Below are 27921 nucleotides of genomic sequence, written 5' to 3' on the forward strand. Positions count from 1 at the left end.
TAAAATGTTGATCAAAATTCTGACAGCTAATAAAGGCTTGGGCTACACAACTTCCCGTTTTGCAGGTGCTCCCGTACTGTCTATCATGACAACAGAAAGTCTCAATCAAAAAAGCCGTTAGGGGTGGCAGGAGAAGCAAGTTGAAGATAAAAATAGAAAAATCAAACTCACTTTTAGCACTGAATTTGTTTTCTTTGCGTGTTCTACCAGTTTTCTTCAGGCAATTATCACAGACAAACCTATTGAGAAAAGAAAATTGCCAAAAACTTAGCATAAATACTGGCTAGCTTAAGCCCAATGTTTGAAGTCATAATTTAAATGAGTACAATATATTTTTCTCTGGATTTGAACAGCTTGTATCTCTGCATTTCTGAGGGACATAAAGCCTTTATGAGCTGGTTTAATCCTGCCAAGCAGTTACACCTGCACTTGTGTTCTGTAGTATAAAAACTTACCTCCAGCCAGCCTCCATTGTCTCAGTGGTTAGAAAGAAACCACAGAAATCTGTGTATATGAACAAGCTGGTTTCATGCACATTTTCATCTGAATATACTGAAATGAGACCCCAAACACCAAAAAATGTATTTTATTTAGAAAGGCTTTGTCCTTTTGCACTCAGTTCTTAAAAGGCAGCAACTGCATATTAAAGAGCAAAGGCAAAACTCTTAATTACATGAACCACATTGGTCTTATTGTACAAGGGGTAAAAAACTAACAAACATCTTACCCTGAAGGCCAAATAATATCATAATGTAAGACACAAATCTGGTGCATCTTCCGACCACACTCTTTGCAGTCAACAAACCTGAGAAGAAAAAACAACACACAATCACTTCTGTCATTAGGCCGGTAATTTTCCAGAATTCAACAAGAAAGAAGGACTTTCCAACCCTCTGCTGAGAACTGATTCCACTTCAGCAGGCTCAATTGATATGGCAGTTAAAAAAATACTCATTAGAGTAGCTTCAGATATACAACTATGAATCTCATTTGCATATTAAATCTACAAACATATATATATATATATATAAGAATTGCAAAATGTTCTCATTTCAAAATGTGAAATGTGCTCTCATGCAAAACTTTTTATGGATCCTTTCTATTCTTTTCTAAGCAGAGTTCAGAGTTTTTCCCAGCTTCACAGAATTCTGCTCAACAATACCTCCACAGATTTAATTTTCAATTGTTGCAACAACCACAAGCTGACTAAATGGTTGCTCAACTTACTGTAAATGCAAAAACTAGTCATTCGTGAATCACTGAGCCAAGAAAACATGTATTAGCTTGTCTCTGCCTACATGGCTATGCTGTAGTATTTTTTTTCATCAAAATAAGATGCCAAAATTATTTTTTTGGGATGGGAAAACCATCAGAGATTTTCCCAGTCAAGACTGCAAAATTGGTTATGGAGCCAAATCCACTGGGGCCTTTCTCAGCAGTCTACCTTTAGAGGTCTGGGGGAGGAGCTCTATTTAGCCTTTGCAAAGATGAGAAAAGGACTTAAAAATACAAACTGCCAAAGAACAAAGCAGCAGTAAGATAAAGTCTTGTTTCAGCTATTTAAGGATAGCAGAAGAAGTAGCACAGTGCTACTCAAGAAATGTTCAACCTGGCTTTTAACTGAACTTCCCGAAGGTAACAGACACAAGGAAGGAGGATGCCTCCATCAGTGGGCTAAGCTCTCAGGAAGATAAAAATTGTGGTTTAGAAGTCTAGCTAAACCAGAAGAGGAAAAGGCAGAACTCCCACACAGGTACTCAGGGCCTGGTGTGAAAGGCTCTGTATGACAGAAGGTCATTTTCAGCCAGTTGTGCAGAACACACCTTGGGAATTACCCAAAGAAACACAACCAGAAACTGCCATTAAAACAGGCTCACATTTTCCTCCTGGATATCAATGGCAGACATCACGTTTCTATGGTGTGTTATGAACTCTAGAGAAAGATTCTGCAGCCTGTTTGGGCAGAGACAGGGGAAAAAGGAAGGTTGCTTTATTCTCTGTCTAATTTCTGAAGTGCTGGCTAAAGCACAAGTGAAAGTGATGCTATTATCTTAACATAAAAACCAACAGCCAAGTACTTACGGCTCTGGATCTAGCGTATCATTCTTCTTCTTTTCAAACTGATCCTTAGAGATGGTTCTAGAGACAAAGAGTTAATATGAAAACTCAGTAGTACATTTCTATCAGAGGCTGAGACAATAATATCATGCTTTTCTGAAGTGCAGCAAATGAGCAAACCTTGAGTCAGAAGAAAGCTGAAATAAATACTGAAATAAATATCAGTATTTATTTACTATTCGGAGAAAACAATTCAGTTCATTTTATTTTAAGCCACAGAAAATATTTTTCTCATTTTACTTTCTGTGTAAATTAAAAGCAAAATAAGAGATACCCAATATACACATAAATTTAAAATCATGAAGAACAAGGGAAGCTATTGTCAGTAAAGCAGTCACCTTCCAAAACAGCTTGTATTCCTCAAATCTTAGAGCACCTTATTTTCTGGCCAGGTTAAAGACAAGTCATTGGTTTTATGAACAAAAGCTTCAAAGATGAGACATCAGGATTAGCCAAAGTCTTTTGTTTGAAAAGGTAATGGATTAGTGACATTTATTGACACAGCTTCCATTCCCCCCAGCCCCAGCTCCAACCACACTATCTAGTGTCCACCACCCAATGCAACCAGTCGACGGGCTACACTACGAGTAGCGCAACTGGACACAAGTGACTTTGTTGGGCAGACTAATAGACCCAGCACAGTAATGACTGTTCATCATCTGTCACTGTAAAAATCTCCCCTTGGTAAGAAAGTATAGACACTTCCCCACAAACACCATCACCAGCCACAGGGTTTTACCATCAAATCAGGACTACACGTCATCCCCCTATTTAAAAAGGCAGCATGCAGAAGAAAAGAAGCGACTTACGTTTGAGGTTGGGAAGGGTCATCACCCAGGGTGACATTCTCCCCCTGGATTTCAGTGAAACACTTCTCACAGAAGTGATACCTGTCAGCAAGAAGGCCATATTTGGGTGAACTGGTCCAGCACAACATACAGCCACCCGAGCACGGAGCCACGAACCAGAGCAGGGCAGATCACCACGACGAAAGGGGGGGCGTTGTTGGTTGATTGATGGTTCAGTGTGGACAATGAGGAGGAACAGAGGGGAGGGGAGGGCAGGATTAGAGAACAGGGGAGGGAACAAACAGCACAGACATAAGAGGTAAGATGCAAACACCAAGACAACACAGAGCAGAAAGCCAAGGCAAAGCACAGATTAGCATTCGGTCTCATTTTATACATTACTAACAAGTTGTTGGGTGTCAAATTCAAAATTTGGGGAGGATTAATGAAGTAGCTACCAAGTGCTACATTTGTATAGACTTCAAATTTAAGAATTTGGATTTGATTTACATTACTTAGGAAAAAATGCTCTTTGATTCCAGGCTTGCAACTGATTTGAGTTTCCTTTGGGTTAAAAAAAAAAAGCAGCCTGTCAAAAAGCTTTAATTACACATTTATTACAGATCTAAGTAATCAGAAAATATGCTGAAAGCATTTACTGATTGTCAGTAAATACTGTAAAAGCAAAACCACTTGGTATTGAAAAAAATCTATAAAATATTAAATTCAGAAGTTATTTGACTGTAAGATTAAATGTGACCAATTGCTCAGTTAATATTACTTAATATAAATGAAACCAAATCCATACTCTAGACAAACACTTAACATAAATGCAATTATGGGTCAGAGTTTCCAGCCATTTATCTATATAAGTACAATATATGTATATATGTGAACAACATTAAATATTGTACATACATACAATATATTCATCAGGTACATTAAAGAAGTGGAATTAAGCTTTACAAATTGAACATGAGGCTAGGTACAATTTTTGGTCACCAGACCAAGAGCCAATCCAAGTTATACTCAGCTAAACCAATATTGCAGTTTAACAAACCAAGCTGAGTAAATTGGAATACAACTCTACAAAAATACAATCTGCATTTGAAAAAAAAACTAAAATCAAAGTTACACAGATTTTTGGGTTTGTTTGTTTTTGTTTTTTTTTGGTGGGTTTGTTTGTTTGTTTCAGATGAACTGGAACCAAAGTTGTCAGGGTCATTTAAAAAAATAAAATAAAATAAAATAAAATAAAAAGGAGGCTAAATGTTTGGAAAGGGTATGAATTCACACATGAACAAAGGTAACAAAGAGAGGCCACAGCTGTAAAATGCAGGAAGGCCACAAAGGATCATCAAAATAAAGGAGCTTTATGGAGGATCAAGAGTGAGAGAGTATAAGCAGCAATGGCAGCACATTAAAACGCAGTTTTAGTACTCAAACACTACAGCTGTACAAATGGTGAGAATAAAAGGCATCAAACGAGACTCAATGTCACAATGAACCAACAACTTAAGTGATGGAGATTAAATATGGCAGCTTGCCCCTTCAAACACATACTCAATTCACTTCAACTACTGTAATCCGGGTGACAGATCTCCACGGCTGTGCTTTCCTGGAGACAACCAAAGCCATTTACAGGCACTTATTGAAATGTATGGATCAGAATTTCCTCCTGTGACACACACTGGCCATCACGTCACCACTCCAGGTTTTCTACATGCACAAGCAAGCAGGAGCAGGTCCTTAAATTCAATCAATTGGGGAAGGATGTCCTGCAGAGCAATGTGTGTCCTCCCCAGGCTGCAGCCAGGTCCATGTTACCATAGCATGATTCACAAGAGCCTGAAAACTTCTGCAAACTCTGCCAGCTGGCTCTGGCTTCAAGAGCTCCTCTGCTAGCCAAGAACCACTGAAATGCAGCAGCACACTGAATACTCCCCTCTACCATGGGATTGACACCAAGAGGAAAGAGGTGTATTTTATTCTAGTTAATATAGCCCAGACTGACATATCCACACAATCATCTTCCCAGACGGGCAGCTGCAACTTTGATAGCAACCACGTGAGCTGAAACGCCACGTTCCCTGCCCAGAGGGCTGCTCGCCAGCCTACCACCAGTTCAACTACAAGTGACTTCTCCTGGGTCAGCTCGACTAGGATTTAACACATCACCCTCCCAAGGAAAACCCAGGCTTTTGGAGCTGATAATGCAACAGAACAAGGCCAGGAGAAAAACATGTATTCCATTAATTTGTAATCACTGGGAATGATAAATATAATCTGGTTATTACAGAGCAATATGAGAAAAGAATTTCAGGAGTGGATGCTGACACTGCACACCTCATTTCCACTGACTTCACCTGTCCCTCACCCCAAACCCCTAAATGCATACAGTATTGTCCAATAATTTTTTTTTTTTGAATAAAACATAACAGGTTCAGAATTTTATATCCTTTTACATATCATCCATTCCTTTTTTTCCTATGTGCTTCTTTAAATTTTTTTTCGATTAAATAAACCCACTAATCATTTTCCTTACTAACAAGGCTGCTCATTTTAAGAGTCAGACTGGGAAGGACCAACACAAGAGGATCCAAACAGAGGAGTGTGTAACCAGAAAAATCCATGGTCAAGGCTCCTATTAATACTTAGCTACTTTTAAACAATGCCACAAAAGGTTAATTCTGATCCATTTTCAGAATAATTTATGGGCTTTCAAAGCACTCATAAAACTGAGCAAGGAGGCTGCCTTCGATATTAGATTTAAGTTACAGTGCAGAAATCTACCCAGCTCCACCAGCACAGATATTTCCCCCTCTGCTCAGGCTGCTGTGGGAAGCTCAGTCTCGCAGAGACGAGCCCTTCGGTTCGGCAGCGTGTTGAGCACGTGCTCCAGCCCTCCGCAGGACTTCCCAGGCTGCAGAACCAAAGCCTAACGCTAGCAGGAGTCAAGCCTTAACCCATGATATTAAAATGAGGAAATAAAAATTGAAATACAGTGGAAATGAATCACCTAAAGATCATGAACATTTGTCTATAAAAATAACCAGGGTGAAACAATAGCTGTAACTTATTATGAATATGAACCTTCAGAAACAGAGACTTGTAATTCATTGACTTTTGCACGTCACTACAAATATGCAACAAAACCCAGAGAAAGCATACAATATTCTAGTTATAACAGTCATAGAAAACCCAAAGAATGTACTTATTGCAACACATCAAAAATGAAAAGCTTTTCAAATGCAGACTGTTCAAGGCGACTGATTCCTGTTTAGCAGAGAGTAACATTATGGTTCAATTCCAAAGTCCAGAAAATGCTCAATCTCCCCATTAACAGGTGAATTTCCAACTGTAATTAAGTGCATTCAAAGGAAATTCCAAATAAGTAATTGGATGCTAGTACTGATGTGAAATACCAATCAGTTTTCTCAACTAGATATTCACACACTAAGTATGTTTTCTGAACACTTACTTTAACCTAAATTTCTGCCTTATTATGGAAGCCAAACAGCTCTATACCAAATAATTAACTTTTAATCACTGAACAGTAGTGCCAGAGTTCATTTATTCAATGGTGCCTAAATATTCTTAGTTGTAATTTAGTTATGTGACATGATGGACTTTAAGTACATCCAATTCTGTCTGTTCCACAAATGGAAAAAGTCAAGAACATTTAGGCAATTAAAGATCTGCTGGAACCACAGAATTTGTTTTTCACTGATTTGCTACTCAGTTAAGAAAAATCTAAGATTTGAAGATCACTGTCACAGGAAACAGTTAATTTGACTATTTTACAGCAATACAGCTGATGAATAAAGGCCTTCTATGATCTGATAGTCCAAATGCACACTGAAAAATATGGCTGTAATATAATCTTTAGAAATATTTTGTTAAAAAAAAAAAAAACAACTCAAAAAGCCATTCATCACTCAGTTTAGTTGGCCTGAAATAGAAAACCTCACCCCAACTCAAAACCACCCCAAATCCCAAAACCTCAACCCTTCCTCAAGCCACCTGGATGAACAGAAATCTACACCTACTTCTGTTCTGCCACTGGCCTACTGACACTTAGACAAATCACCTCCCTTTTATGACTAACTTCCCTTTCAGACTAAACTCAATGTAAATGGACTATCACATTTATAACAGGTAGGAAATTAAAATATTGCCCCTCCGAGTCCACAGGAACCCACTGCCCCATCAAGCCTGTACTTCTTGCTGGCAACCAACATTGCCTTCCACCAAGTAATCCAAATGATTTAACAGTAATTTAAATAGGAAAGGTATAACTGCAAGAAAAATTACCCCTTCTTCAATTATTTTTGAAGTTGCTATTCTTTTCAAACACAGCACCACATGGATGCATAATATGAAAAGTATTTCTAATTCTACCACATAGAGTTGGTATTTAAGGGTTAGTTTTTCCCCACTTCCAGTACTGAAGTACTCTCTTTTTAAATGTATTTTAATTGCTTTATTTCTCTTCAGACTGACTTTTTTCAGAGTTCACAGCAGCTGTATAAAACCTTTTAGGAGAGCTCGTGAATTTACATTCCTCCTAAGAGCCAACATTCAACCTAAGATGAGACGTTTTCATGTCCCACACCGTGCTGCTGAGCTAGGTGGTACACAACACTCTTACACCATCCTACAGCACGTTTGGTGATGGGGTCGCCCTAAGAGAGACTAAATGCAAGCACCATCTGTCTGAATCAGTTCTGTAACTTCAGCTAGATAACAGACTGCTGTGTACTTCAAAGCTGGTGAGACTTATAGCCTGCCAAGCCTCTGGAAAGCAGCTAATAACTCTGTTTTAAACAGGGGAAAGGAAGCTTGTGTCTTAGCCCATTTATGTTCTGCATTTTTTTAGGGGAGGCAACATCTAAGAAACCAAAACCAAAGCCAAGTTCTAAGCTTGCTTTGTTATTATAGCATTGTTGATTTAAGCACTGAATGGAAAATTAATATTATAACCATTTTTTAATAATAATAATACAAACATCAAATCCTAATATTGATTAAAAAAATAATAGAAACTATTGTTTTCATAGCTTCTCATGGAGTCTCTGGGCAGTTTTCAATGCTAATTCAAACCTAATTTAAATAGAATTAAGTGCTAACTAGGAAGAGAGAACATAAGTCTTGAAATCAACCACTGTACCCTATACTTTACAAATTCTGAAAGTAATTTGAAAGCAAACCTGCATATTTTTATAATTCTCCCAGAACAAGGCAATGTGATTTCTCAGTGCCTTTCTGTAGTTCTGCCCTTCTCCTTCCAGCAAGCCCTGCCACTCATTTTATGGAAAACATGGACAACTTCACTTCCACTTAAGAGGTGCATGGTACAGCCTAGATCACAGCAAGCACTTAAGTACAGTGTGCATCAAGCTGCAGTACGTTAAACTAAAGGGTCACTTGCAAAAGCACAGCATGTAAAGATATAAAAATAACTTTTTCCTGACTTAGCTGACAAAGGAAAGAAAAAGTTAATAAACCTCTTCCTCCGTATGTGCAGAGAACTCAAAAGGTGTCATTTTCCTGAATAAGGAAAAACAAAACCAAAGCTGGGGACCCACCTATTCTGGTAACTGTAGTAGGCAGCATCACGAGGAATAGTACACAACTGCTTGCCGTAGCAGCACAAGGTCTGTGGAGAAAACTCATACTGCAAAACAACGGTGAGAAAAGAAGCTTTAAAATGTAATCTTATGTTAACCAAGTATCTATTAGGCAAACTTGATGCTTACAGATATCATAATACTTTGTTATGTTTATGACACTTTTCCAAGCTATTGTAAATATATTAGCACAGCTCTCTTAATTTAATTACAATTATTAACTATATAAGCTAAAGAGCTGATCCTCTAACCACCTACTTTACTGCAACAGACCTGGGAACAAGCAAAGCATTTTAATATTGCTTATGACCAAAAAAGGTGTTCTCTGAGGGAGAAAGATACAACAACAACAGAATAGCAGCAAGAAGGATGCTATCTACCCTTTTTAGCTCTTAGCATGCTTATAATCAAGCCAAACTTTTAGCAACCCTTTCATTCAGTATTTAATTTTTTTAAAAAGTGTATACAAAGCTGATGTTTTATCTGATTCATCAAGTTAAACTCTTTGGAGGAAGACAACTCCATCCCTGGAATACATACCTTGCGCCCACAGCAGTAGCCAAGTGATTGCATAACAGGATCAATTTCTTGTTCAAACACCTCCGCAAGTTTAGTGCAAAACTTATAGACCCTGGAAGTCTTGCGATTGTAAAGCCAGGCGTTGTTGAACATGAGCCAAACATCATCCACATACTGCCAGGGTTCTTGGTACTGTCCAGTATCCAATTTACGTTTAATGGTTGAAAGATCCATAGGATTCTTCACAATGTCGAAGTAGTCCTTCAAAGACACACACACACACGCAAAACTCTTTATTTGCAAGATGTCAACTGTTCACACTACGTTGTACAGAAAAGATGAAGTGTTTCTATGAGCAAAGACAAAAAACAAAAACATTTTGTACTTTTTTTAATGTCAACTCACCGGAATCCCTAAAAGCTGGGGATCCACAGGCTGTCTAAAAGGTAGAGACTCTGGGTCCTGCCGGTACAAAGCTTCAAGGGTAGGCATGAGAGCCTGCCGCAGCTCCTCAGGCTTGAAAACTGTTAACAAAAAAATAAAAGACTATGTTAACATAAAAATCTTAAGAGGGATTTCTTGATCTGCGTAGTTGATTAGAGGTAAAACTCGCAATCAAGAGGCTACCAGACAGCTTTTATGTTTACTCAATTCACAGTAGGTGATACTTCTGGAATAAGGAGATAGGAACAACCATAGCTCCTAAGGATACACATTCTAGAGCACACAAAAAAACCCCCCCAACTTATCCAGAACTGAATCAATTCCATTGCTTCAACATGCATGAACCACAGCTCTTCAGAGAAGAGACTAAGCATATCTTTCTTTCCCTCCCTTCTAATCTTGTTTGCTATTTCCAAGCCAAGATTCTTCTAGCAAAAAAAACCCACCATAGTGGACAGAGCCGAAAAGCCAGCTCTACAGAGAGTAACCAGATGTCTTGATAGCTGGCACAGGAATTTTCTGGCCATAGTGTACAAACAGTCCTGGTCTGGTGGACTGTTAATTGATTTTGAAAGTGTTAATACTTCCAGATTTCTATGCAACATTATAACCGCTTGGCAACAGTGGCATGGCAACAGGCGTGTTTCTTTCAACAGTGGATGACAAGGACTAGAAAGGCAATGCATTTTCTGAAAAATAATGATAACTTGGAGAGCTCTTTGAACATCTCAGCAGTGTAATTACATTTATTTCCTTAGGAACAGAGTCTTTAAATAGGGAAGAATGCCTATTATTGAGAAAAAAAGACAACTAAGGAAAGCAGGATGGCATCTAATATTTACCTACCTGGCTGAAATGAGAATGATACCAATAAAAGGGGAGCGATTAGGAGTTCTGTTGAAAGCACTTAAATCAACAGGGCTACAGTGACCCCTTCAAGGCTGATCATTGCTTTTGTCAGTCAAATGGTATTTTGATAAGATATAAATTGCTTTTTGGGACTTCTAGTTAGAAATCTATGATTTTTAAAAAGTTTTTTATTTTTTTCCTTTGTCATTTGGGTGATATTTCTGAGAGGAAGTCTTTTCGTCTCAACTACAGTCACCAAAATTACACACAAAAATGAAGCAAGAAATTAAGTTGAGACTACTCAAAAAATTTCTGAAACATTAAGTTCTCAATATTTTTTAGCCATTTGTAGGTGCTGCAGCTCCTGGAAACTGTTATTCAGAATGAAAACTGTAAGAGTATTTGAGTGTACTACCTCTAACTGGGGAGAGGATTGCTGCTCATGTACACAGCAGCCAAAGATATCACTCAAGTCACCTAAATCCTAGAATCCCAGACTGGTTTGGATTGGAAGGGACCTTAAAGCTCATCCAGTCCCAACCCCCCTGCCATCAGCAGGGACATCTTCCACTAGACCAGGTTGCTCAAAGCCTCATCCAGCCTGGACTTCAACACTTCCAGGGAGGAGCATCTACAACTTCCTTGGGCAACCTGTTCCAGTGTCTCACCACCCTCACAGTGAAGAACTTCTTCCTAATATCTCATCTAAACCTCCCCTCTTCCAGTTTAAAGCCATCACCCCTTGTTCTATCACTAGTTGTCTTTGTAAAAAATCATGGCAAAGGACTCAGCAAGCTGCTGGAAGGGATCCTGCAAGGGCTTGTCTTACAGATACACCAAGATCTCATGTTGCTGCTGCTACTGAACTCAGACTCGCCACATTAAAAATGAAATGAGCCAGAGGCCTACGCTTGTTGTTACAACAACGAAAGCAACTGGATGATCATTTCAGCTCTTCCCACAGTCTCAGTCCAAATAAAATGGCAATTCTCCTCCACAGTTATTGACACCATATACACAGACACTTTCCTGTGAAAGGAACCCTACCATACACTCTCAAAGTTTTATAAACAACTACAAGTTATATTATGGAGTTCTTGACAACAGAAGGAAATATTAAATTCATGAAAAAAGGTGTTATCTGTTGCTTCTTGCTCTGGCACAGGTAGTTCATAACCTGATACTCTGAATTATTTCATTTAATGTAATTTAAAGGTCAAAAAGCACCTTTTAATAATCTATTCTGGCCACCTGCTTGACATGGCTTTTAGAATTTTCCTTTAACAACATATTACTAAGCTGGAGCATCTTTCAAAATAAATCCAATCTTAATTTAAACCAAATCTACAGAGATCCAGCACAACTTTTGCGAGATTCCTTAAAGTCTAATTATCTTTGCTAATAAAGTTTACAATCTACTTTCATTTTGAAGTTTGAAAAAATAAAAATCAAAATCCAGTTATTATTTCGATTTATGACTTCACCTAAAAATGTAAAGAAAAATTACCTTCATCTTTAGCAGTAAAAAGAGCTGCTCTGCCTCTAAGGAATACGACTAACCACAGAACATTTAATCATAGGATCTCCCTATACACAGATTTTACAAGTAAGTTTCTGTTCTCCCCTCTCCTCCTTTTCCACAATTAAATGCTCTTGGTTCTCTGGTTGCCAGAAGATCTGTGTAAGGAGCTGGCATCCAGTTATCTCATTTTGTCTTAGATGCGCGGGTGGTAAAAAGAAAATGGGAGCTTTGCCTGAATCACGATGATGTTTTATCTTCCAGAGAAGAGCATAATGCTATCTTTTAAACTTTTTTACATTTTTATTTCTTTCAAACAAAGGAAATCCTGCTTATGATTACTAAGGAGAAAATTTGTAAAGGAAGATGAACACATCCTCAAAACACTAAGGACAATACACCTGAATAGCCCCCACCAAACCCAGCCCTTGCAGGTTTGGAGTTACTATGTCTTATAAAGAAGGGAAGAAACCAGAAAAACCAATCTTGGAGGTGAAACTAAGGCAGCCAGATAGAAAAAGAGGAGACAGGAGCTACCCAAATGAGCATTACACTGTTCCTTTTGAGAAGACAAAGGAAGAGGCAAGGAACCAAAAACCCTTCCTTTCTTGCTTACATTAGGTCCACAGAAAAAAAGCAAAACAAAATCAAACCCTGAATTTGGAAGGGTTTTGTTGCTCCCATTTATGAAGGTAAAACCTTGACGAGGAAGCAAAGCTTGCTCAAAAAAAGCCTAAACTACAAAAATTCAGGTGTAAGGGAATCGAGCAGACCAGTATCTCCACAGTATTGTACTGGTCTGTTCTCCAGCCCATACAGTATTTCCCATCACTTAGGTTACAGCCCAGCCAACAGTGTTCAGGACACCTGGATGGGTGATACAAACACATGAGATTCCAACTCTACAACATAAACCACTTCTACCCAGAAAAACACTCCTTTGGGCTTCAGATGAATCTTCTCAAACATTAAAGTACCGAGCTACAACCTGCTAAGTTATCTTATAGCATCCACTCCCTGACACTTCCAGCCGTGAGCCTTCCCCTTCGCGGCGGCAGGACACATCTGCTACGTCCCAGGTTACTGTGGGATGCACCTCAAGAATCTGGTTGCATGGGAAGGAAGAAGAGTTTCCAATACTTTTGTAACCCATGAAAAACTCCTGATGAGTCTCATAAGTAGTTTTAAAATATCATCTAACCCTTAAGCACATTTCACAGTTACTTGCTCTCAAATACCTCTTGGTTTATTTAGCATTTTAATACAAATGTGCTGTTGAAGTTGGACAAACTGAGAAAATGTCACCATTTAAAACTGTGTATGCTGTTGTACCTGCCCACGCTGCACATGTATTATGCTGTATGGTTACTTGGTGACAATATTACTAAGATAAAATTGTGTTACTAAATGAGGTACTGGAAATAGATAGTAACCCAGACTGAATGAGCAGGATGATAGAGCAGCTCTTCCACAGATTCATTCTGCAAGAACCTTCCTCTTTCAACCACTTGCCTCGATTTACTTGCAAGGGCACTCCTAACAAGCAGCAATTATTCTTTCCACTGGGAATATAACTGGTTTGTAAATGCTAATAAGCTTTCCACTCCCTATGTTAGATTTTGTTCGAAATAGGCTCTGCAATGCATTCTCATTTGACTGGCCCACTGTGCTATGAAATGAAAATAAAATCTACAGGAAAATGTGTTTCATAGCATTTTATTATAAGAAGATTATGTTTAGTAATTAAATGAAACCCAAGGCATATACAAGAGATCAAGATTCAAACTGTACAAACTTTATGATTTCTTGATGGCATTCTGGAAAGCAAGCACCCATAATGTTCTCCTAATGCAGTTATATGCAGTTTCATTTGCAAGGGAAGAAGAAAAAAGTGATGAAATGGATCATCACTTTCCCTTTTTTGACATTTGCAGCATGTTGAAAGCTTACCTTTGGTCAAAACCTAAAATATAACCACAGAACATGTCATCTCAAAAACCAGCGTGTTAAGAGACAGAGGCCCCTAAAAAGCAAAGGTTTTTGAGTCCAAAAACTTATCTTGCAGGCTCCCACAAAGTCTGCACTATAAATGGAGTAATTTCTTCTTGCCTGTTTTCTTTAAGAATCTTATTCATTTACTTCTTACTAACCTAAGGCATGCAAACATTTATATAAGTCCATTCAAAATTTGAAATGCCATCAAGTTTCCTTTTGGAAAAATACACAGTATACAGATCCAGTCACACCTAAATCTATGCTAACACTGCAGATTAATTTAAGAGACTACAAGCCTATTTCTGAGGAGAAAACTTTCAAATGAATGCTACACTGAAAACTACACAGGAATTCAAAGTTTAAGGCTATTGCAGCCCTGGAGGAACACAGATTCAGGAGAAGAGTTCAAGCACCTGATTGTCAGAGAAGTGAAGGCTAAAACTCAGCACGAAGGTAGTGTGTGCAGCCTCTGATGGAAAAGTGAAGCAATGGATATTTTTGGTTACTGAGAGCACTCGTCTACACTAAGCTCCCTTGAAACAGCACTGGCCAAGATGTACAGGGAGAGATTTATGTATATAATTTCTCCAGCAGTCACTGCCTTACTGCCTTGCTGCTTCTGGGCAGAAACTGAAAGCTGTGAGAAGACTGCTGGGATCATGACAACGATATGCTTTTCTCACCTGTGATTCATATAACATTAAAGCAATGCTACTTTCAAAAATAAATTGCACAAGTACGGATCTCCTAGAGCTCCATGTGCTGGAATCCACGTGCAAAAGAGATCTCCCAGCAGAAACGGAGACCATGGAAAACAAATGCTAGAAAAATAAAGTACACAAGAAAAACTCAGTTTTCATACACCTACTTTTTTTGCGGGGCTGAGATGGTGATGTGGATTGTGAAGTGGTTCCATTAGTGCTGCTCTCCTCTTCCTCTTTAGCATCTACTTTTACTTCAGGCTTCTTTTCTTCTATTTCCATTGGCTCCTGTTTCAGTTCTGTTCCATCTGATTCTTCTTTTGTTTGTGAAGATCCTTGTAAATCCTCCTCCACCTTAAGAAAGGATGCAACGAGATGTACTGTTACATCTACGACCCAAACTTGAGTCATCAAAATATTAGTTTGAGATTGTCAAAGCACTCTCCATCCATGGCTTTCCTCAGGAGAGTTACTTTCCAGTAACTACCCTCCTCTCGCCCCTTAGCTCACCAATTCAGATACATCATTAAGTGCTTTTATATCTATCACTGCTTTCAGTTAAGCTGTATAGAATCTCATTTACCTCAGTCTTAGCTTCCACTTGTGTCTCACTAGTCTCTGGCTCAGTTTCTTCAGTTTTAACTTCTGATTTGCTTTCTAGCATTGGTGCATCTGGTCCTAGTTGCTGGGAATTCGTATCAGCACTAGCAACTGAGGCAGGGGTAGGGACCCTGTTATCAATACTAGCTGCTGCCTGGGATAGCTGTTGTAAAAACAGTACAAAAGAAAGACACTGCATATACAGAAATATTTTCCTTTACTAAAAATGAACAGCACAAAAAAGAGACATGAGATGATATTCTAAAACAGCGCAGAACATGGATACAGGAGCTCACTGTAGCCAAGTTTTGATACAACACATTTAATAACTCTGCTTTACAGAGAAGTCAAGGAAGAATTGTGCCCCAAAGAGGCTTCTTTACAGAGAAAACACCTGCCCAGTAAAACACCGTACATTCCTTGACACGTGCATTCATCCTGACTAAAGCTTAAAAGAAAAAAATACGCAAATTTCATGATGAAAAAAGACCAGTTCTGACGAAGGCCAAATACAGTATTAGGCCTGGGATGCCTCATCTTTCTGCACACTGCTGCCATTTTTACTTTGAGCAGTTTGAAGTCATTCCATACGCCCCCCTCCTTCAAACAATGCTGAGAACATCTGAACACACACATTTTTACACATCTCTATAACGAACCCTATGGTCTAAAGTAGAAGCTACTATTGACAACTATGGGCTCTACACATTCACGACATGGTGCTATACACAGGGAAAACTCTTGTGGAATGCCACTACACAAGACAAAATGCAACGGGCTGGTACTTACTGGAGTGCCAGGTGGCTGTGCCTGCACAGATGTTGGCTGTTGCTGAGATGGCTGTGGGGTTGGCACAGACTGGGGCTGAACTGGGGTCTGGGGTTGCGGTGTGACTTGAGCCTGTGCCGCAGTCTGCCCCGTAGGTGTGCTTTGTGTCTGTGTCGCGTTTGGAACAGAACCCGGTGTCGGTGTTGGTGTTTGTCCTGACGACGAGACCGGTGTCGATGGTTGAGTGGGTGCTGCTGGTTGAGGAGGAGTCATACCAGCAGGTGTTTGGTGCTGGATAGGTGGCATCCCCGCAGCAGTGGACACAGGAGGTGTAGTCTGATGCAGAGGTGGCTGGGTCACTGGTGGACAGGGTAACTGCCCACTCTGCGGTCCTAGCATGTTCATGGAGTTGGGAAGAGCAGCACTGGGAACCTGCCCCTGCTAGAGAAAGAGAGATGCTCTTACAGATACGTGACTGCCAAAACTCTGGGAATCACATTTATCCTTTAAATCACAGCACTGAAGTCGTCTTTAACAGAATACTCTAAGTCTAAACAGGAGATCAACTATAAACAAGTGCTGCTGTTGCAAATGACTACGCTCCGATTTCTCCAATTGTTTTCATCAGCCCTTAGTCAAAGACTTTGCTCCTAGATGTGCCATGCACGTCTTTTTACATTAATTCTACTGGCACAGAGAGGGAATCCCCAGGATCTCCGAGAAACACAGAAACCCACAGGCAGACAATCTCCAAATCATGCCATTAGCTGGGCAAAGGTCAGACTTTGCATACAAAATGGTTTTGAGCAAATACACATTTTAGGCCAGGACTCTAGAGCAGCCCTGCTTTAGAAGACAGTACAACACATTTGATACTTGCACAGTGCAAGATTTAGGGGTTTGTTTGGTTTGGGTTTGTTTTGTTTTTTAAATTCTAATTAGACTACTCCAGATGCTTCAGAAAACTGTGGATTTGTTTTTCAGAGCAGTGACAATAAAATATTCTGGATGTGCACAGACATTTAAACTATACATTTTACTAAAGATTGCATCAGATAACTAGTGATAAAGAAGGAATACTCTTATCCTCATATGTACTTCTTACTCTTAGAAATCTAAAAGAATTCAGTTTCCTGCAGATGAGGTTTCAAATTTAAAAGATGCTTCTATATGGCCTGTCAGTGTTATTGAACTAAATGCATTAGGAAGAAAATGGTCACCACAAAGGTGGTCAAACAATTCAGCCAGGGCCCAAGAAATTGTAGATGCTCAGCCCTGAACATATTCCAAACCTGACTTGACAGAGTCCTTCATAGCCTGATCTAAGTTATCCCTCATTTGAGGATGGGGCTGGACTAGAGAACTCTGGGGGGTCTCAACTAACCTAAATTACTTGGACTCTTGAGTTAAAGAACAAGCCCCTCTCTGTGGAAAAGCATATACTTTGGCATCATAAGCACACCTGCTACTTCACTGACCACTACTGTAACAGAAAAATGTTAAAGAGGAAAGAAACCCCAATCTTCTCTTCAGAAGTAGAGAGGTTAAAACAAACTTTAAAAGATCTACCCCAAAGACTTTGTAATTCTTGATTTAAATTTAGCTGCTAAGGTCCATACAAACACAAAAACATTTGCTCATAAATGTTCCATAAACTAACTTCTGATATTCTGCCTAAAAATCTCATCAGCATGCATTTTTTTTAGAATTTAAATCAGGAATTACAGGGCATTGCTCTCCAGTTAGCATATGTAGAGAGGTTACATAAGAGCTTATGAAGAAGGCAGATGTAACCCAGGATCCCCCAAAATCAGGAATGAACTACGATAAACAATAGATATATACATAAATAAACATACCTAAATGACCTAAATAATTAAGACTAAATAACTCAAGTATTAGAAAGTACATTTTACCTGTGCCACCCCAGCCTGGGCTGTGGATTGACCCATGCCCACATTGTTCACATTCATAGCCCCACTGGATGCTGGAAACTGATTCTGGGGCAGGAATTGGTTCTGGGTAGGAGCCTGACCCATCATGTTGTTGGAATGAGCTCCCATCATGTTCTGTGGCTGAGGCATTCGGGAAGGAGACATTGCCATCTAAAAATTAACAACCAAATTAAGATATTACCATTTAGTATTACGTAGCAAGACAACAGAAAATACCCTCAATGCAACTGACCGAAAGAGAGGACAAAAAAAATACAAGGAAAACTGGCTTCAGCAAACCAAATGGAAGTGGGCATATGCATAGAACTTCAGCATTTGTTCCACAGGATTCATGAGGAAGTTATTTTTAAACAGGTAATATTAAAAACTCAACTAGGAGTGTTAAAACTCTGTTCTGTTCTCTGAACTAATGGAGATAATCCAGGCAAACTGAAAATATTTTTCTTTTTCTGAATCACAGAATCACAGAATGTTGGGGATTGGAAAGGACCTCAAAAGATCATCCAGTCCAACCCCCTGCCAGAGCAGGAACCTAAATGAGATCACACAGGAAGGCGTCCAGGTGGGTTTTGAATGTCTCCAGAGAAGAAGATTCCACAACCTCCCTGGGCAGCCTGTCCCAGGGCTCTGGCACCCTCACTGGAAAGAAGTTTCTTCTCAAGTTTAAGCGGAAGAATAAAAACATGTTTTCATGGAGGAATAAAGAAGATTCATATACTGCAAAGAGACAGTTTCTGAAAGAACAATGCTCTTTCAGAGACTGTGGAGATTATTGCATCTCTGGCATCTACCTAAAGATTTAAAAAACCCCAAACTGAACCACATAAATATTGAAAACAAATGCCTCAATAGAAGCCTGACAAACTCAGTATGTTTCCATGAAATTATCCTACAATTTACAGCACCACTCTATGAGGTGGCCTTTTCAGAACAGTATTAACACTGGTAAATGTAATCAACCAATTTTGAGAGGAACTGGGTAACAAGAAGTACGAACCGCAGGGACGGCGCCCATGTTGTTCATCTGTACAGGGTGGTTCATGGGAGAAGCTGCTCGGGGTCCCATGGGTGCCTGTGGCATCTGTACATTCCCTATGGACATGGGGTTAAACTGATTCATTCCTGCAAATGCACCCCCAAAACAACTCATTAGAAACAAATCATCAGAATTTATATATGTATACTCTATTATAAAATTAACATTTATTATGACTGAAGTTTGACTGCCTCACTCTTCGTCTTCTTCTTTTAACTTTGCTCAAATTATTTGGCTTAAGAGACAAATCAGGATGCAAGAATTACTTAGAATAATACCAGGTAGGGTGAAATGCAACTTCTAGTGTCTATAAAAAAAAAAAATGCAGAAGATGTAGGGTGTGGATGATTTGCAGAGACAGGATGCTATTTGTAAATAATACCTCAGGATGGTTTCTTAAAATCAGGCATTTGCTTTGAAACAGCAATGTCTTATTCAGGCCTCACTGAAATTGTTGAACTAAATATGATAAAAATACATGTTGTATAGACGAAGGCTCCTCCTAGCCACAAATCAGGACAAAAGCTAGCAATATGCTTAAACAAGTGTTGTGCTTTTTATACAAAACATTTTACCTCTCCAAAAAAACAAAACTTGTCTATCAGGAACAAAGGTGTAAATAAATAATTATGGAGTTATACTTGCTATATAAACTTTTTTTCCCCACTGAAATGAATTTTAAAAGGATGTAACTTCTCAAGAACATTTCAACACAAGTTTCAACTTACTACTAACTCTAAATCAAGAAATAAAATAATTTGGGACACTTTTCTGGAGGAAGCTGAAGCAATTAAAAGTTATGGGTTTGTACTTGTCAGACAAAAAGCCACCCGTGAGCTCACAGCAGCCTACATCAGTGATGGCAAGTCATGAGCGCTACGAACAAGCTACAGGGCTTTTTTAGATGCACTTTGCATCCAAAAAAGAAAAGATATAATTAGTTTTACAGATTCTAGGATTAACATGCTAAGTTTCCAGTTACAAGTGTGTTTCTGGCTGATTAACTGATGAAAACATGCCAACATGCTGCTCTCCCCCCCAACATTACAGTGTTTTAAATGAGATCATCCAAAGTATCCTTGCTTGTGCTCTCCTCTTTTTGAAAGGATTTAATTACTTCCCAATCACTAACAAAGTATTGAGTACATACTGCCAGTTCTTAAGACAAGACTGTGCTGAGACAGTTCCTGCCCCAGAGCAACAACAAAGAATCATGCTGAAAAAAGGGAGATTCAGTAGTTCCCCTCAACCCACCTCCAAAAGAAAAACAGAAGATCAGCTTTTCCCCCTAACAATTATTTTGAACCCACAAATTGCAATTAGAGAGGAAAAAATAGATACCTTGAGAAACCTGCATACGACTTATAGGCACGGTTGGCATGGACATAGGCCCATCTGCAACACAACAGAAGAACAGTCAGTAAAAATCAATTTAAAATATGAATTTGAGACTAGCATGAGCCCAAGGACACAAACTGTGCAGAGCTACAGCTGAAATGCAGCAGGATCTCCTAGAGAAGGACTTACTGGGCGGCCTCACAGGCTGTGCCTGGCCCATGGCAGCAGCCACCTGTGAGATACCAGGGGGCTGAGGTCCTGGGGTCTGTAAGGCCGTCTGATTCCCCAGCATCCCTTGTTTATGAAGACGAGACCTCCGTTTCTCTTCTAGCTCCTTTTGTATCTTATAGATTTTCTCTGCTAATAAATGATAGTATTCATCCTAAAAAGGGGGAAAAAATAAATTACTCAGCATCAAGTATAAGAAACCAGCAGCAGAAGTCACATAGTCTACCAGAATACTGTCACCTGTTTGGTTGGTTGGGGTTTTTTTTCCTCTTATGTACACACCTGCCTATTTAAACAAGAAATACTTATCTTCATAATTTTGTTAAATTGAGACAGTTTCATCACTGTTCTAAAGGAGAAAAGGAAAAACAAAGCTTCCAGAAAACAGATACAGGGCTTGGCTTTACGGTTATCCTTCACATCTACCCTGAGTAGATCAGGAGACACAGAAGACTGTAGGTTCTCTGTTGCTTGGACAAAAACCAGGAAGCTGTGATTTACTTTTTAAGTGTTAATGATTTTTAAATGTTATTTTCATAATAAACATTTCCACTAATCCACAGACAAAATAAAAAGATGTTCCCAGCAACGCAGTTACATTGAATAAACTTCAGGAGACAGATGTTAAGGACAGATAAATTTTTGCATAAAGAAAGGAACCACACTTTTCCTAAAGAGCCTGACTACTGACGCTCATTGCAGGGAATAAACAAAACCAAACAAAACCCCAAAGAAACGGAGGAAATCAGTGAAAAATAGTCCACAGGCACAGACAACTAAACATTACACCTGTACAAGATGAAAAATCTTGTACAGGTGTAATTTTACTCAAGCCACATTGACAACAGATCAAACAAGACAGTCACAGTGCACAGCAAAGTAAACAATTTGGCTTGTCAGCAAATGCTGGACACACATCTGCCAAGTGCACGAGATTGTGCACATGTTAAAAGCAAAAAAACCTCCACAAACCCTCAAGACTACATTTCTTTTGTGGGGTCACCTATGCTCTTAAAACTCAATGTCAAATGGAGCAAAGGATGAGTGACGCTTGTCTATTATTTTGTCCTCATCCAATTTTCATCCAAACTAGAATTTGTTATTACAAGGATTGAGTTCATTTCAGAAGACTAATACAAGATTGGTATTCCTCACCAGCCTTGTTAAGAAAGTCCAGTGTTGCAATATAAACCTTTGGTTTTAGGTTACTTCCCTTCTCCAAATGTCTCAAAAATCCATCAGTGCAGACACTTTCTGCTGTCCAGTTTAAAAGCACTACAGCCCCTTCCCTCCTCCTGCTCAATAAACTTCACTTCTAACTTCCTACTTGTAAATTTAACATTGTGCTACTTTCACACTGCAAAGATTCCTGAAAAAGGACGTGTACACAAGGAGCACGTGCTACTATAACGTCAGACTGCTTACAATGATGCTTCATACTAATTGGTTTTTCAGTGTCAAAGCAGGATGGATGCTCCTCAAAAAGAAGGACGTAATTCCACACGACATCATTAATACACTCTGAACTACTCCCTTCTTCCAAGTCTGCTGCTTGGAGCCAAATATGTTGGACAAATTCCCATAAAAAGACTTCTGGCAATGAGGCTCTGACAGGTGTATTAAAGGGTGAAGAGAAAATACTTCTGGGTATTTGTCTGGCATAGAGACATTTAATATAGACATTTAATTTTGTAACCATAAATCTACTCCCCTCATCCTTACTGAGCAGGTATTTAGATACCTAGGTAAGTTTATGAAATCCTCGTTCTCTCTAAAGGTGTTCTCTAAAGCTGCCAGGGTGATCAAGGGTGATCACACACAAGTCTTCCTTGCTAAACCTTGGTAGTCACAAGGAGAATACGATATTGTCACTGACCATCGCTGACACAGCAGTGACATTACAAACACAGCCACTGCCTATCTGCCTCTAGGAAATAAAACTTGCATTCCATCTTCAGCTCTTCTGGGAGATGGTCTGAGAGGGGCAGACTAAGTGTTACTGTCTTGATGGTTATCACCTCAAATGCCACTAACTACTCTCTTTAGATACTCTTGTCAAAGAACCTCAAGATTCTGATCAGGTAATTCTGATCTCACTAGCTACCAACATTGTCTTTACCTGATGAAAACCTTCAGGGAATGGTTCTTTAGGGTAGAATTACCACAGTGTCACAATGAAATAGTACCCTCAGCATGTCAATCAACAGGGGTTTGCTCCCACTGAGCAACAGAGATTTGAACTGCCACCTCTTTGCAGACAGAGGAACAAATCGTGAACAAGAACAGGAATTTTGTCTTGTTTCCCATACACAAAGAAAAATGCAGGCAAAGTGACTTCCTGTGTTGAGATGTGAAACAGCTATGTGTCTTAGCCAAATCACTCTGGGTGCTGCTGAGCAGAGGAGAAATAATTCCAACAGTGCGGGTAAAAGGTAAGTAGTACAATAGCACTGACTCCCAGAGAAAACCTCCAACAGTAAAGAGGTGTTAAGAAAGTTGTAAAACTACTATTTCCATAGATTTCCAGAAAGGAGAAAGTCATCAAAGGAAACATGAAGAACTGCAAGCTGTACTCTGATCTTCATGCACGCTTTCAGGAGGAATGTAGGGGGCTAGGACAATGTTGTCTAGTTTTCATGGAGCTGAGGGAGGTGAATTTGCTTGGTATGACATTAATCATATACAAACTCTGTCACAGACAGAAAGCACATCTTTCCTCGTCGAGGAAGCAGTGAGATGATTCTCTGTGGTTTTCATTATGCTTGTAAGATTTGTGATACTACTGTTCTTGAACACATACTGAATATCTGGACTGAAGCAACATACCCGACTGTTGGCAGATTCATACATATCTCCTTCCACTTTCCTGGCATAAGCCACCAAGTTCTCCATGCGGCGATCCTTCAGCGCTGCTGGATCAGGAGTGGGGAAGATGGCTTGGACACTGCAAGAAAGGAGAAAGAATACAAGAAAAATTCTCAGAGGGAAAAAAAAAAAAATTCAATACAGCTTTATAATGTTCAACCTGGACATGAGACATCAGAGATATAAAAAATGTATCAAAATTGTTTAAAAAAAAAAATCTATATTACACTACTCCCACAAGGTTAAAGTAAATTCAATGATGAAAAAATGTGAGGTTTGACAGTCTAGAGTCTAAATATTTGCTTACTACAGCAGAGTGAATTTACTAGTAATATAAACAAATTTTGAAGAACTGGAGAGGAAGGTTAAAGGTAACAGCTCATCCTCAGTGGCCCAGTGTCAGAGAACCACTGCTGGTAACTTTCTCATCAACAACTTTTCAGCTTAATAGTAGAACTACAGTATGAACATTCCTCAAAAACTTTCAGGAAAAACATGCAGTCTTGGTGAATACTTACAGTTTATGCACTAAATGATTGCGCAGGTCCTGAGTGACATGTTCATGCCATGCTTTCCTTACCCCGGTACTAGAAGGAGGTGCAGCCGTTGGCATTGAGCTGAGGTTTCCAACATTGCCAGAATTTGTGCCATCGTTCATTAGGGGGCTAAAATAAAGAGAAAAGGGGCTGTTACAGTATAGAATGCAGAGTTTTGTTGTGTGTTTGATGTCTGAAGTATTTTTTATGTAATTCATCACTTATAGGTACTGCATCAAACATTCTTCAAGTGAAATTTTGATATCAGCAAACTGCAACTCCTACAGCAGCAAAACTTAGAGGAGTTTGCAAGAAACAGTACAAACGATAAAGAATCACAACTTAAAAATACAAAATATTCCTCCTTTGGGAATTCATTTGAAACTACTAAATATTTTAGTGCTCTCTGGGGGAACAGAGTGGTAGATACAGAATTGAAACAGGAAAGAAGAGTGTAGCTGCAGATGTGACTGATCATTTCCATGCCATTAGTTTTTAAAGCATGCTCTTTTTTTTTGTTTTTACATTCATAAGCATGTAAATAAATGTTTAATTGAGCAAGAATGAAAATGTGTGCATTACTTATTTGTCCCAAGTGATGTTGGAAGAGCAGTTTCAGAAATTAGACTAGTTTGCTGGTCTGTTGTTATTCCTCCTGCAGGAAGGTTCATCTGGTTGGCTCCTATGGGACAAAATTAAACATCATTGGTACCCAGTTCACAATGGACAATAACATGGCAAAACTGCACTTTACTGACCTAACTCCTTAACAAAAGAAACAGTGTATCAGGTAAGTACTTTTATGATAATATCTGCTATGGCACATACATGTAGCTACTTATGGAATCAAAAGTTACTTTCAGTCTGAACATTTTTTTCTACAAAAACTAGCCTATTAAAATTTAAAATTCATAAATTCTTAAGACTAGTTCAATAATCTAAAAATAAGATAATACTATAATTAAATTCCAGAAAGAAATCAGCATTTGATACAAAATTGTTTGCTGGAACAGGTGAAATACGTGTTAAACAAACCAAAATCCTTCAGCAATTCCATCTAATCACCTTAGACAACAATAAGCTATGGACTATATTTTTAAAAAAGAAACTAAAACTACTGCTATTTGGCAGAAGCAATATGTTCAAAGCTTCCTAGTATTAAAATGTAAATGAATGGTAGTGTTTATAAATAGTATACTATTATTTAACATTAATAGAAAGTGATCAAGTGAAATACTAGACCATCCTAAGAATTCAGCATTTGAGTTCATATTAACATCTTAGTTTCTTGGTATTTTTTTTCCACCTACCCAGTGCATTAATGGTCCTCATCTGCTGGTGAGCCTGAGGCTGTGCCTGCTGCTGGCCTTGTACCTGTGGCTGCAACTGTGTTTGAGGCTGGTTGCCATACGGCAGTCCCAGAGCAGCGTAGGCTCGCTGCATGGAGCTGGGGTCAATCGGATTAGGATTACTTAGCGATGGAGTATTCTGCTGGCCTGTGCCAACAGAACCGATGGAATTTTGGATTCCACCAGCTGGAGACCCTAAAAGGGCTGTAACAAAAAAAAAAAAAAAAAAAAGAAAAAGATAAGAGAAAATTGAAAATAAATGAGGATAAACAATAAAGCAAATCATGCCAAGAATCAAGAGAACAGGCATACGGTTATACAGTACATATTTTTCTGCCAAAGGACAGAACAACACCCAAGATGCCAAGTGGGGAAACTCAAGTGTTTGATTCTACAGGACAGAAATCACCCTGGCAATTAATACATGCAGTCTAAAGAGCAGTGCTGTAAATTTTGGGCAGATAAGCCTGTAATTACTGTAATATACATAAAATGTAGGCACCGATATAAGGCTAAATAGGATTTTCATGCTTGGGACACTAGACTAAGGGAGAGGGGGATAAGAAATCCTCTACTTCCCTCTTTCCCATCAATCCCATTTTAGGTTAAAATATTTGGCTCCAGAACAGAGATCCTGAGTTCAGCAGAAATACTGTGTGTCCTTAGGCACAAAGACAGTACTGAAGATCTGTTGGTAGAAATTTTCCTTCCAAGCAGTCACTAGATGAATCCTCTGAAGGCCAAATTACCCTAAAACTCAAGTTATTCAGAGATATAAAAAGCCCTGATGGGCTTCAGATTGTACTGACAAAATCTAAAATAATCTGAAGAGTCAGAAATGGGATGAGCCTGCCACAGGTTTTGGTAAATGATTTAGATAAATAATATTTAAGTATTCATTAACCTATATGACCACCACAACTGGCCAACCTCCCTCACTGCACAGATATACAGAAGTGTCATTTCCATTGGAGACAGGAAATAGAAAAACCAGGGAAAAGTAGTTTTTACTAAACCCAGAAGTGAATAAAAAAATCTTTAAAAAGACCAAAAAATGAGGGAAAAAAAATTTGCAGTCCTCATTTTAGCTGCCATAACACGTTCCACTGTGAGTGACACATGGAGTGTATCCTTCATTACAGAGACATTGCTTTTTGATAACCGAGACTCTGGCAGAAGGAATACATACTTCACATTTTCCCCCTCAAGTAATTAAATATGTAATATGCATTACAAATCTGTGAGCTAAACATAGCAACAATAATAGCTTTTAATATAGGTAACAATAGACACTTTACTGAAATAGTAGGAGAAGCACATGGTTGGGGGGGAAAAAAAAAGAAAATCAGGAAAATAAGTCTTCTGAGACCTTAACAGCATTATCTGGGCTTTCTTAAATCCTTACCCACTATGGAAACTGAGAGAATCACTGAAAAAGATACACACGCTTTCAGCTTCCACCCAAGAGAAAATACACACATTAGAGAGTCCATTTTCCCTCTCCAGATGAGAATTCAATTTGACCTCATTTGCCAAAGAACTACAAGAAAATGCAGTCAAAGATCCCACTCCCCAGAATGAGCAGCCCCACAGAAAACATCTTTTTTTCCCCTCCAAGGACAATCCACAGTATTTTCAACACTGGGTTTACCATGGAAATTAGGTTTACATGGGCTTGCACTCTGTGGACACATTCATAATAACTTTTGAACTCACTGATCATTTCCAAGCAAGCTTAAAAACAAAGAAGCTGATTGAGATCCTATCAGTTTAGTTTTTTTTTTTTTTTTAAAAAAAAAAAGAAAAAAATGAGGAAAAAAAGAAAGGACAAACTGTACGAATTTCTTGTTGGACTTGCACGTAGCACTGGAATCACACAATCTAAGAGAAAGATGCCTTTACACTACCACAAGCCAAGAAATAGGCTCTAGGTCTCTAGAAAGGTTAAACAGCACTAAACTTGTGGCACTCTGGAATTGAAAAGGCTTCAGAGGCTGTTGTGTGAGCAAGGGATCAAGTCAGGAGCTAATAAAAATCCCAGCTTGTTAGAGAAAGTGGATGATATTTCTCTGGAAAAGTTACAACAACAACAAAAAACCCCACACACTTTAAGTGTTGGCTGTAAATCAGAGGCACATCTCTGGAGATGGTCTCGTGAGCACAGGTGATCCTGAAGGCTGGGATCAGGAAAAAGGCTTCTAGCCATCCCACTGACAATAGCCAACTGTTTCACCATTCCTCCTGCTCTTCTGGGGAAAAGAGCTGGTACTGATTTTCTGTGGACTGCAAACTTGGCTTGAAGCTCACGTTGAAGCTAAGGCAGAACTCGGAGAAGTCCACCCTCTCTTGCCCAGGGTTTTGGGCTGAGCTTTGGCAGTGCTCTCGGTTACTATAAGGCCAGCTTCAGCCCTCGTGTTAGAGCAGCTTTAGGAACCACAGTCCAGCCAGTTCTAGAGAAGTCTATTTGAGCAACATTAGATTTCCAAATCTCTATTTCTGCCCCACATCAAACACTACTTATTTGTAAGGTATTCATCACGCTTGTCAGTCTGAATGTCACTTTAAAAGTGACAATATGGAGAGCAAGTCCATTCTAAATAGAAAAAAACCCAACTACTAACATTGTCATAAGGGGACAATGTCTGAAGACCACTCTTTTGTCTTGCAGTTTGAAAAGACTAAC

At 39.0% G+C, this 27921-nt stretch overlaps 1 protein-coding gene across 1 annotated transcript in view; it reads right to left on the reverse strand.

The window, feature by feature from the left end:
* Positions 1-27921, reverse strand: part of CREBBP (CREB binding lysine acetyltransferase) — a gene marked incomplete at both ends in the record, with an annotated part of 76859 nt that overhangs the window by 14626 nt on the left and 34312 nt on the right. The window contains 18 exons of the mRNA XM_010166306.1: positions 172-239; positions 728-805; positions 2083-2139; positions 2928-3008; positions 8495-8583; positions 9077-9316; positions 9461-9579; positions 14731-14917; positions 15147-15326; positions 15953-16369; positions 17848-18036; positions 18884-19008; positions 20264-20317; positions 20450-20642; positions 23315-23432; positions 23872-24018; positions 24472-24571; positions 25200-25442. Coding sequence (XP_010164608.1) covers positions 172-239; positions 728-805; positions 2083-2139; positions 2928-3008; positions 8495-8583; positions 9077-9316; positions 9461-9579; positions 14731-14917; positions 15147-15326; positions 15953-16369; positions 17848-18036; positions 18884-19008; positions 20264-20317; positions 20450-20642; positions 23315-23432; positions 23872-24018; positions 24472-24571; positions 25200-25442 — 2685 coding nt within the window. The remainder of the gene's footprint in view (positions 1-171; positions 240-727; positions 806-2082; positions 2140-2927; positions 3009-8494; positions 8584-9076; positions 9317-9460; positions 9580-14730; positions 14918-15146; positions 15327-15952; positions 16370-17847; positions 18037-18883; positions 19009-20263; positions 20318-20449; positions 20643-23314; positions 23433-23871; positions 24019-24471; positions 24572-25199; positions 25443-27921) is intronic.

The sequence above is a fragment of the Antrostomus carolinensis genome, unplaced genomic scaffold (genome assembly GCF_000700745.2).
Source record: "Antrostomus carolinensis isolate BGI_N321 unplaced genomic scaffold, ASM70074v2 scaffold10634, whole genome shotgun sequence".
NCBI lineage: Eukaryota > Metazoa > Chordata > Aves > Caprimulgiformes > Caprimulgidae > Antrostomus > Antrostomus carolinensis.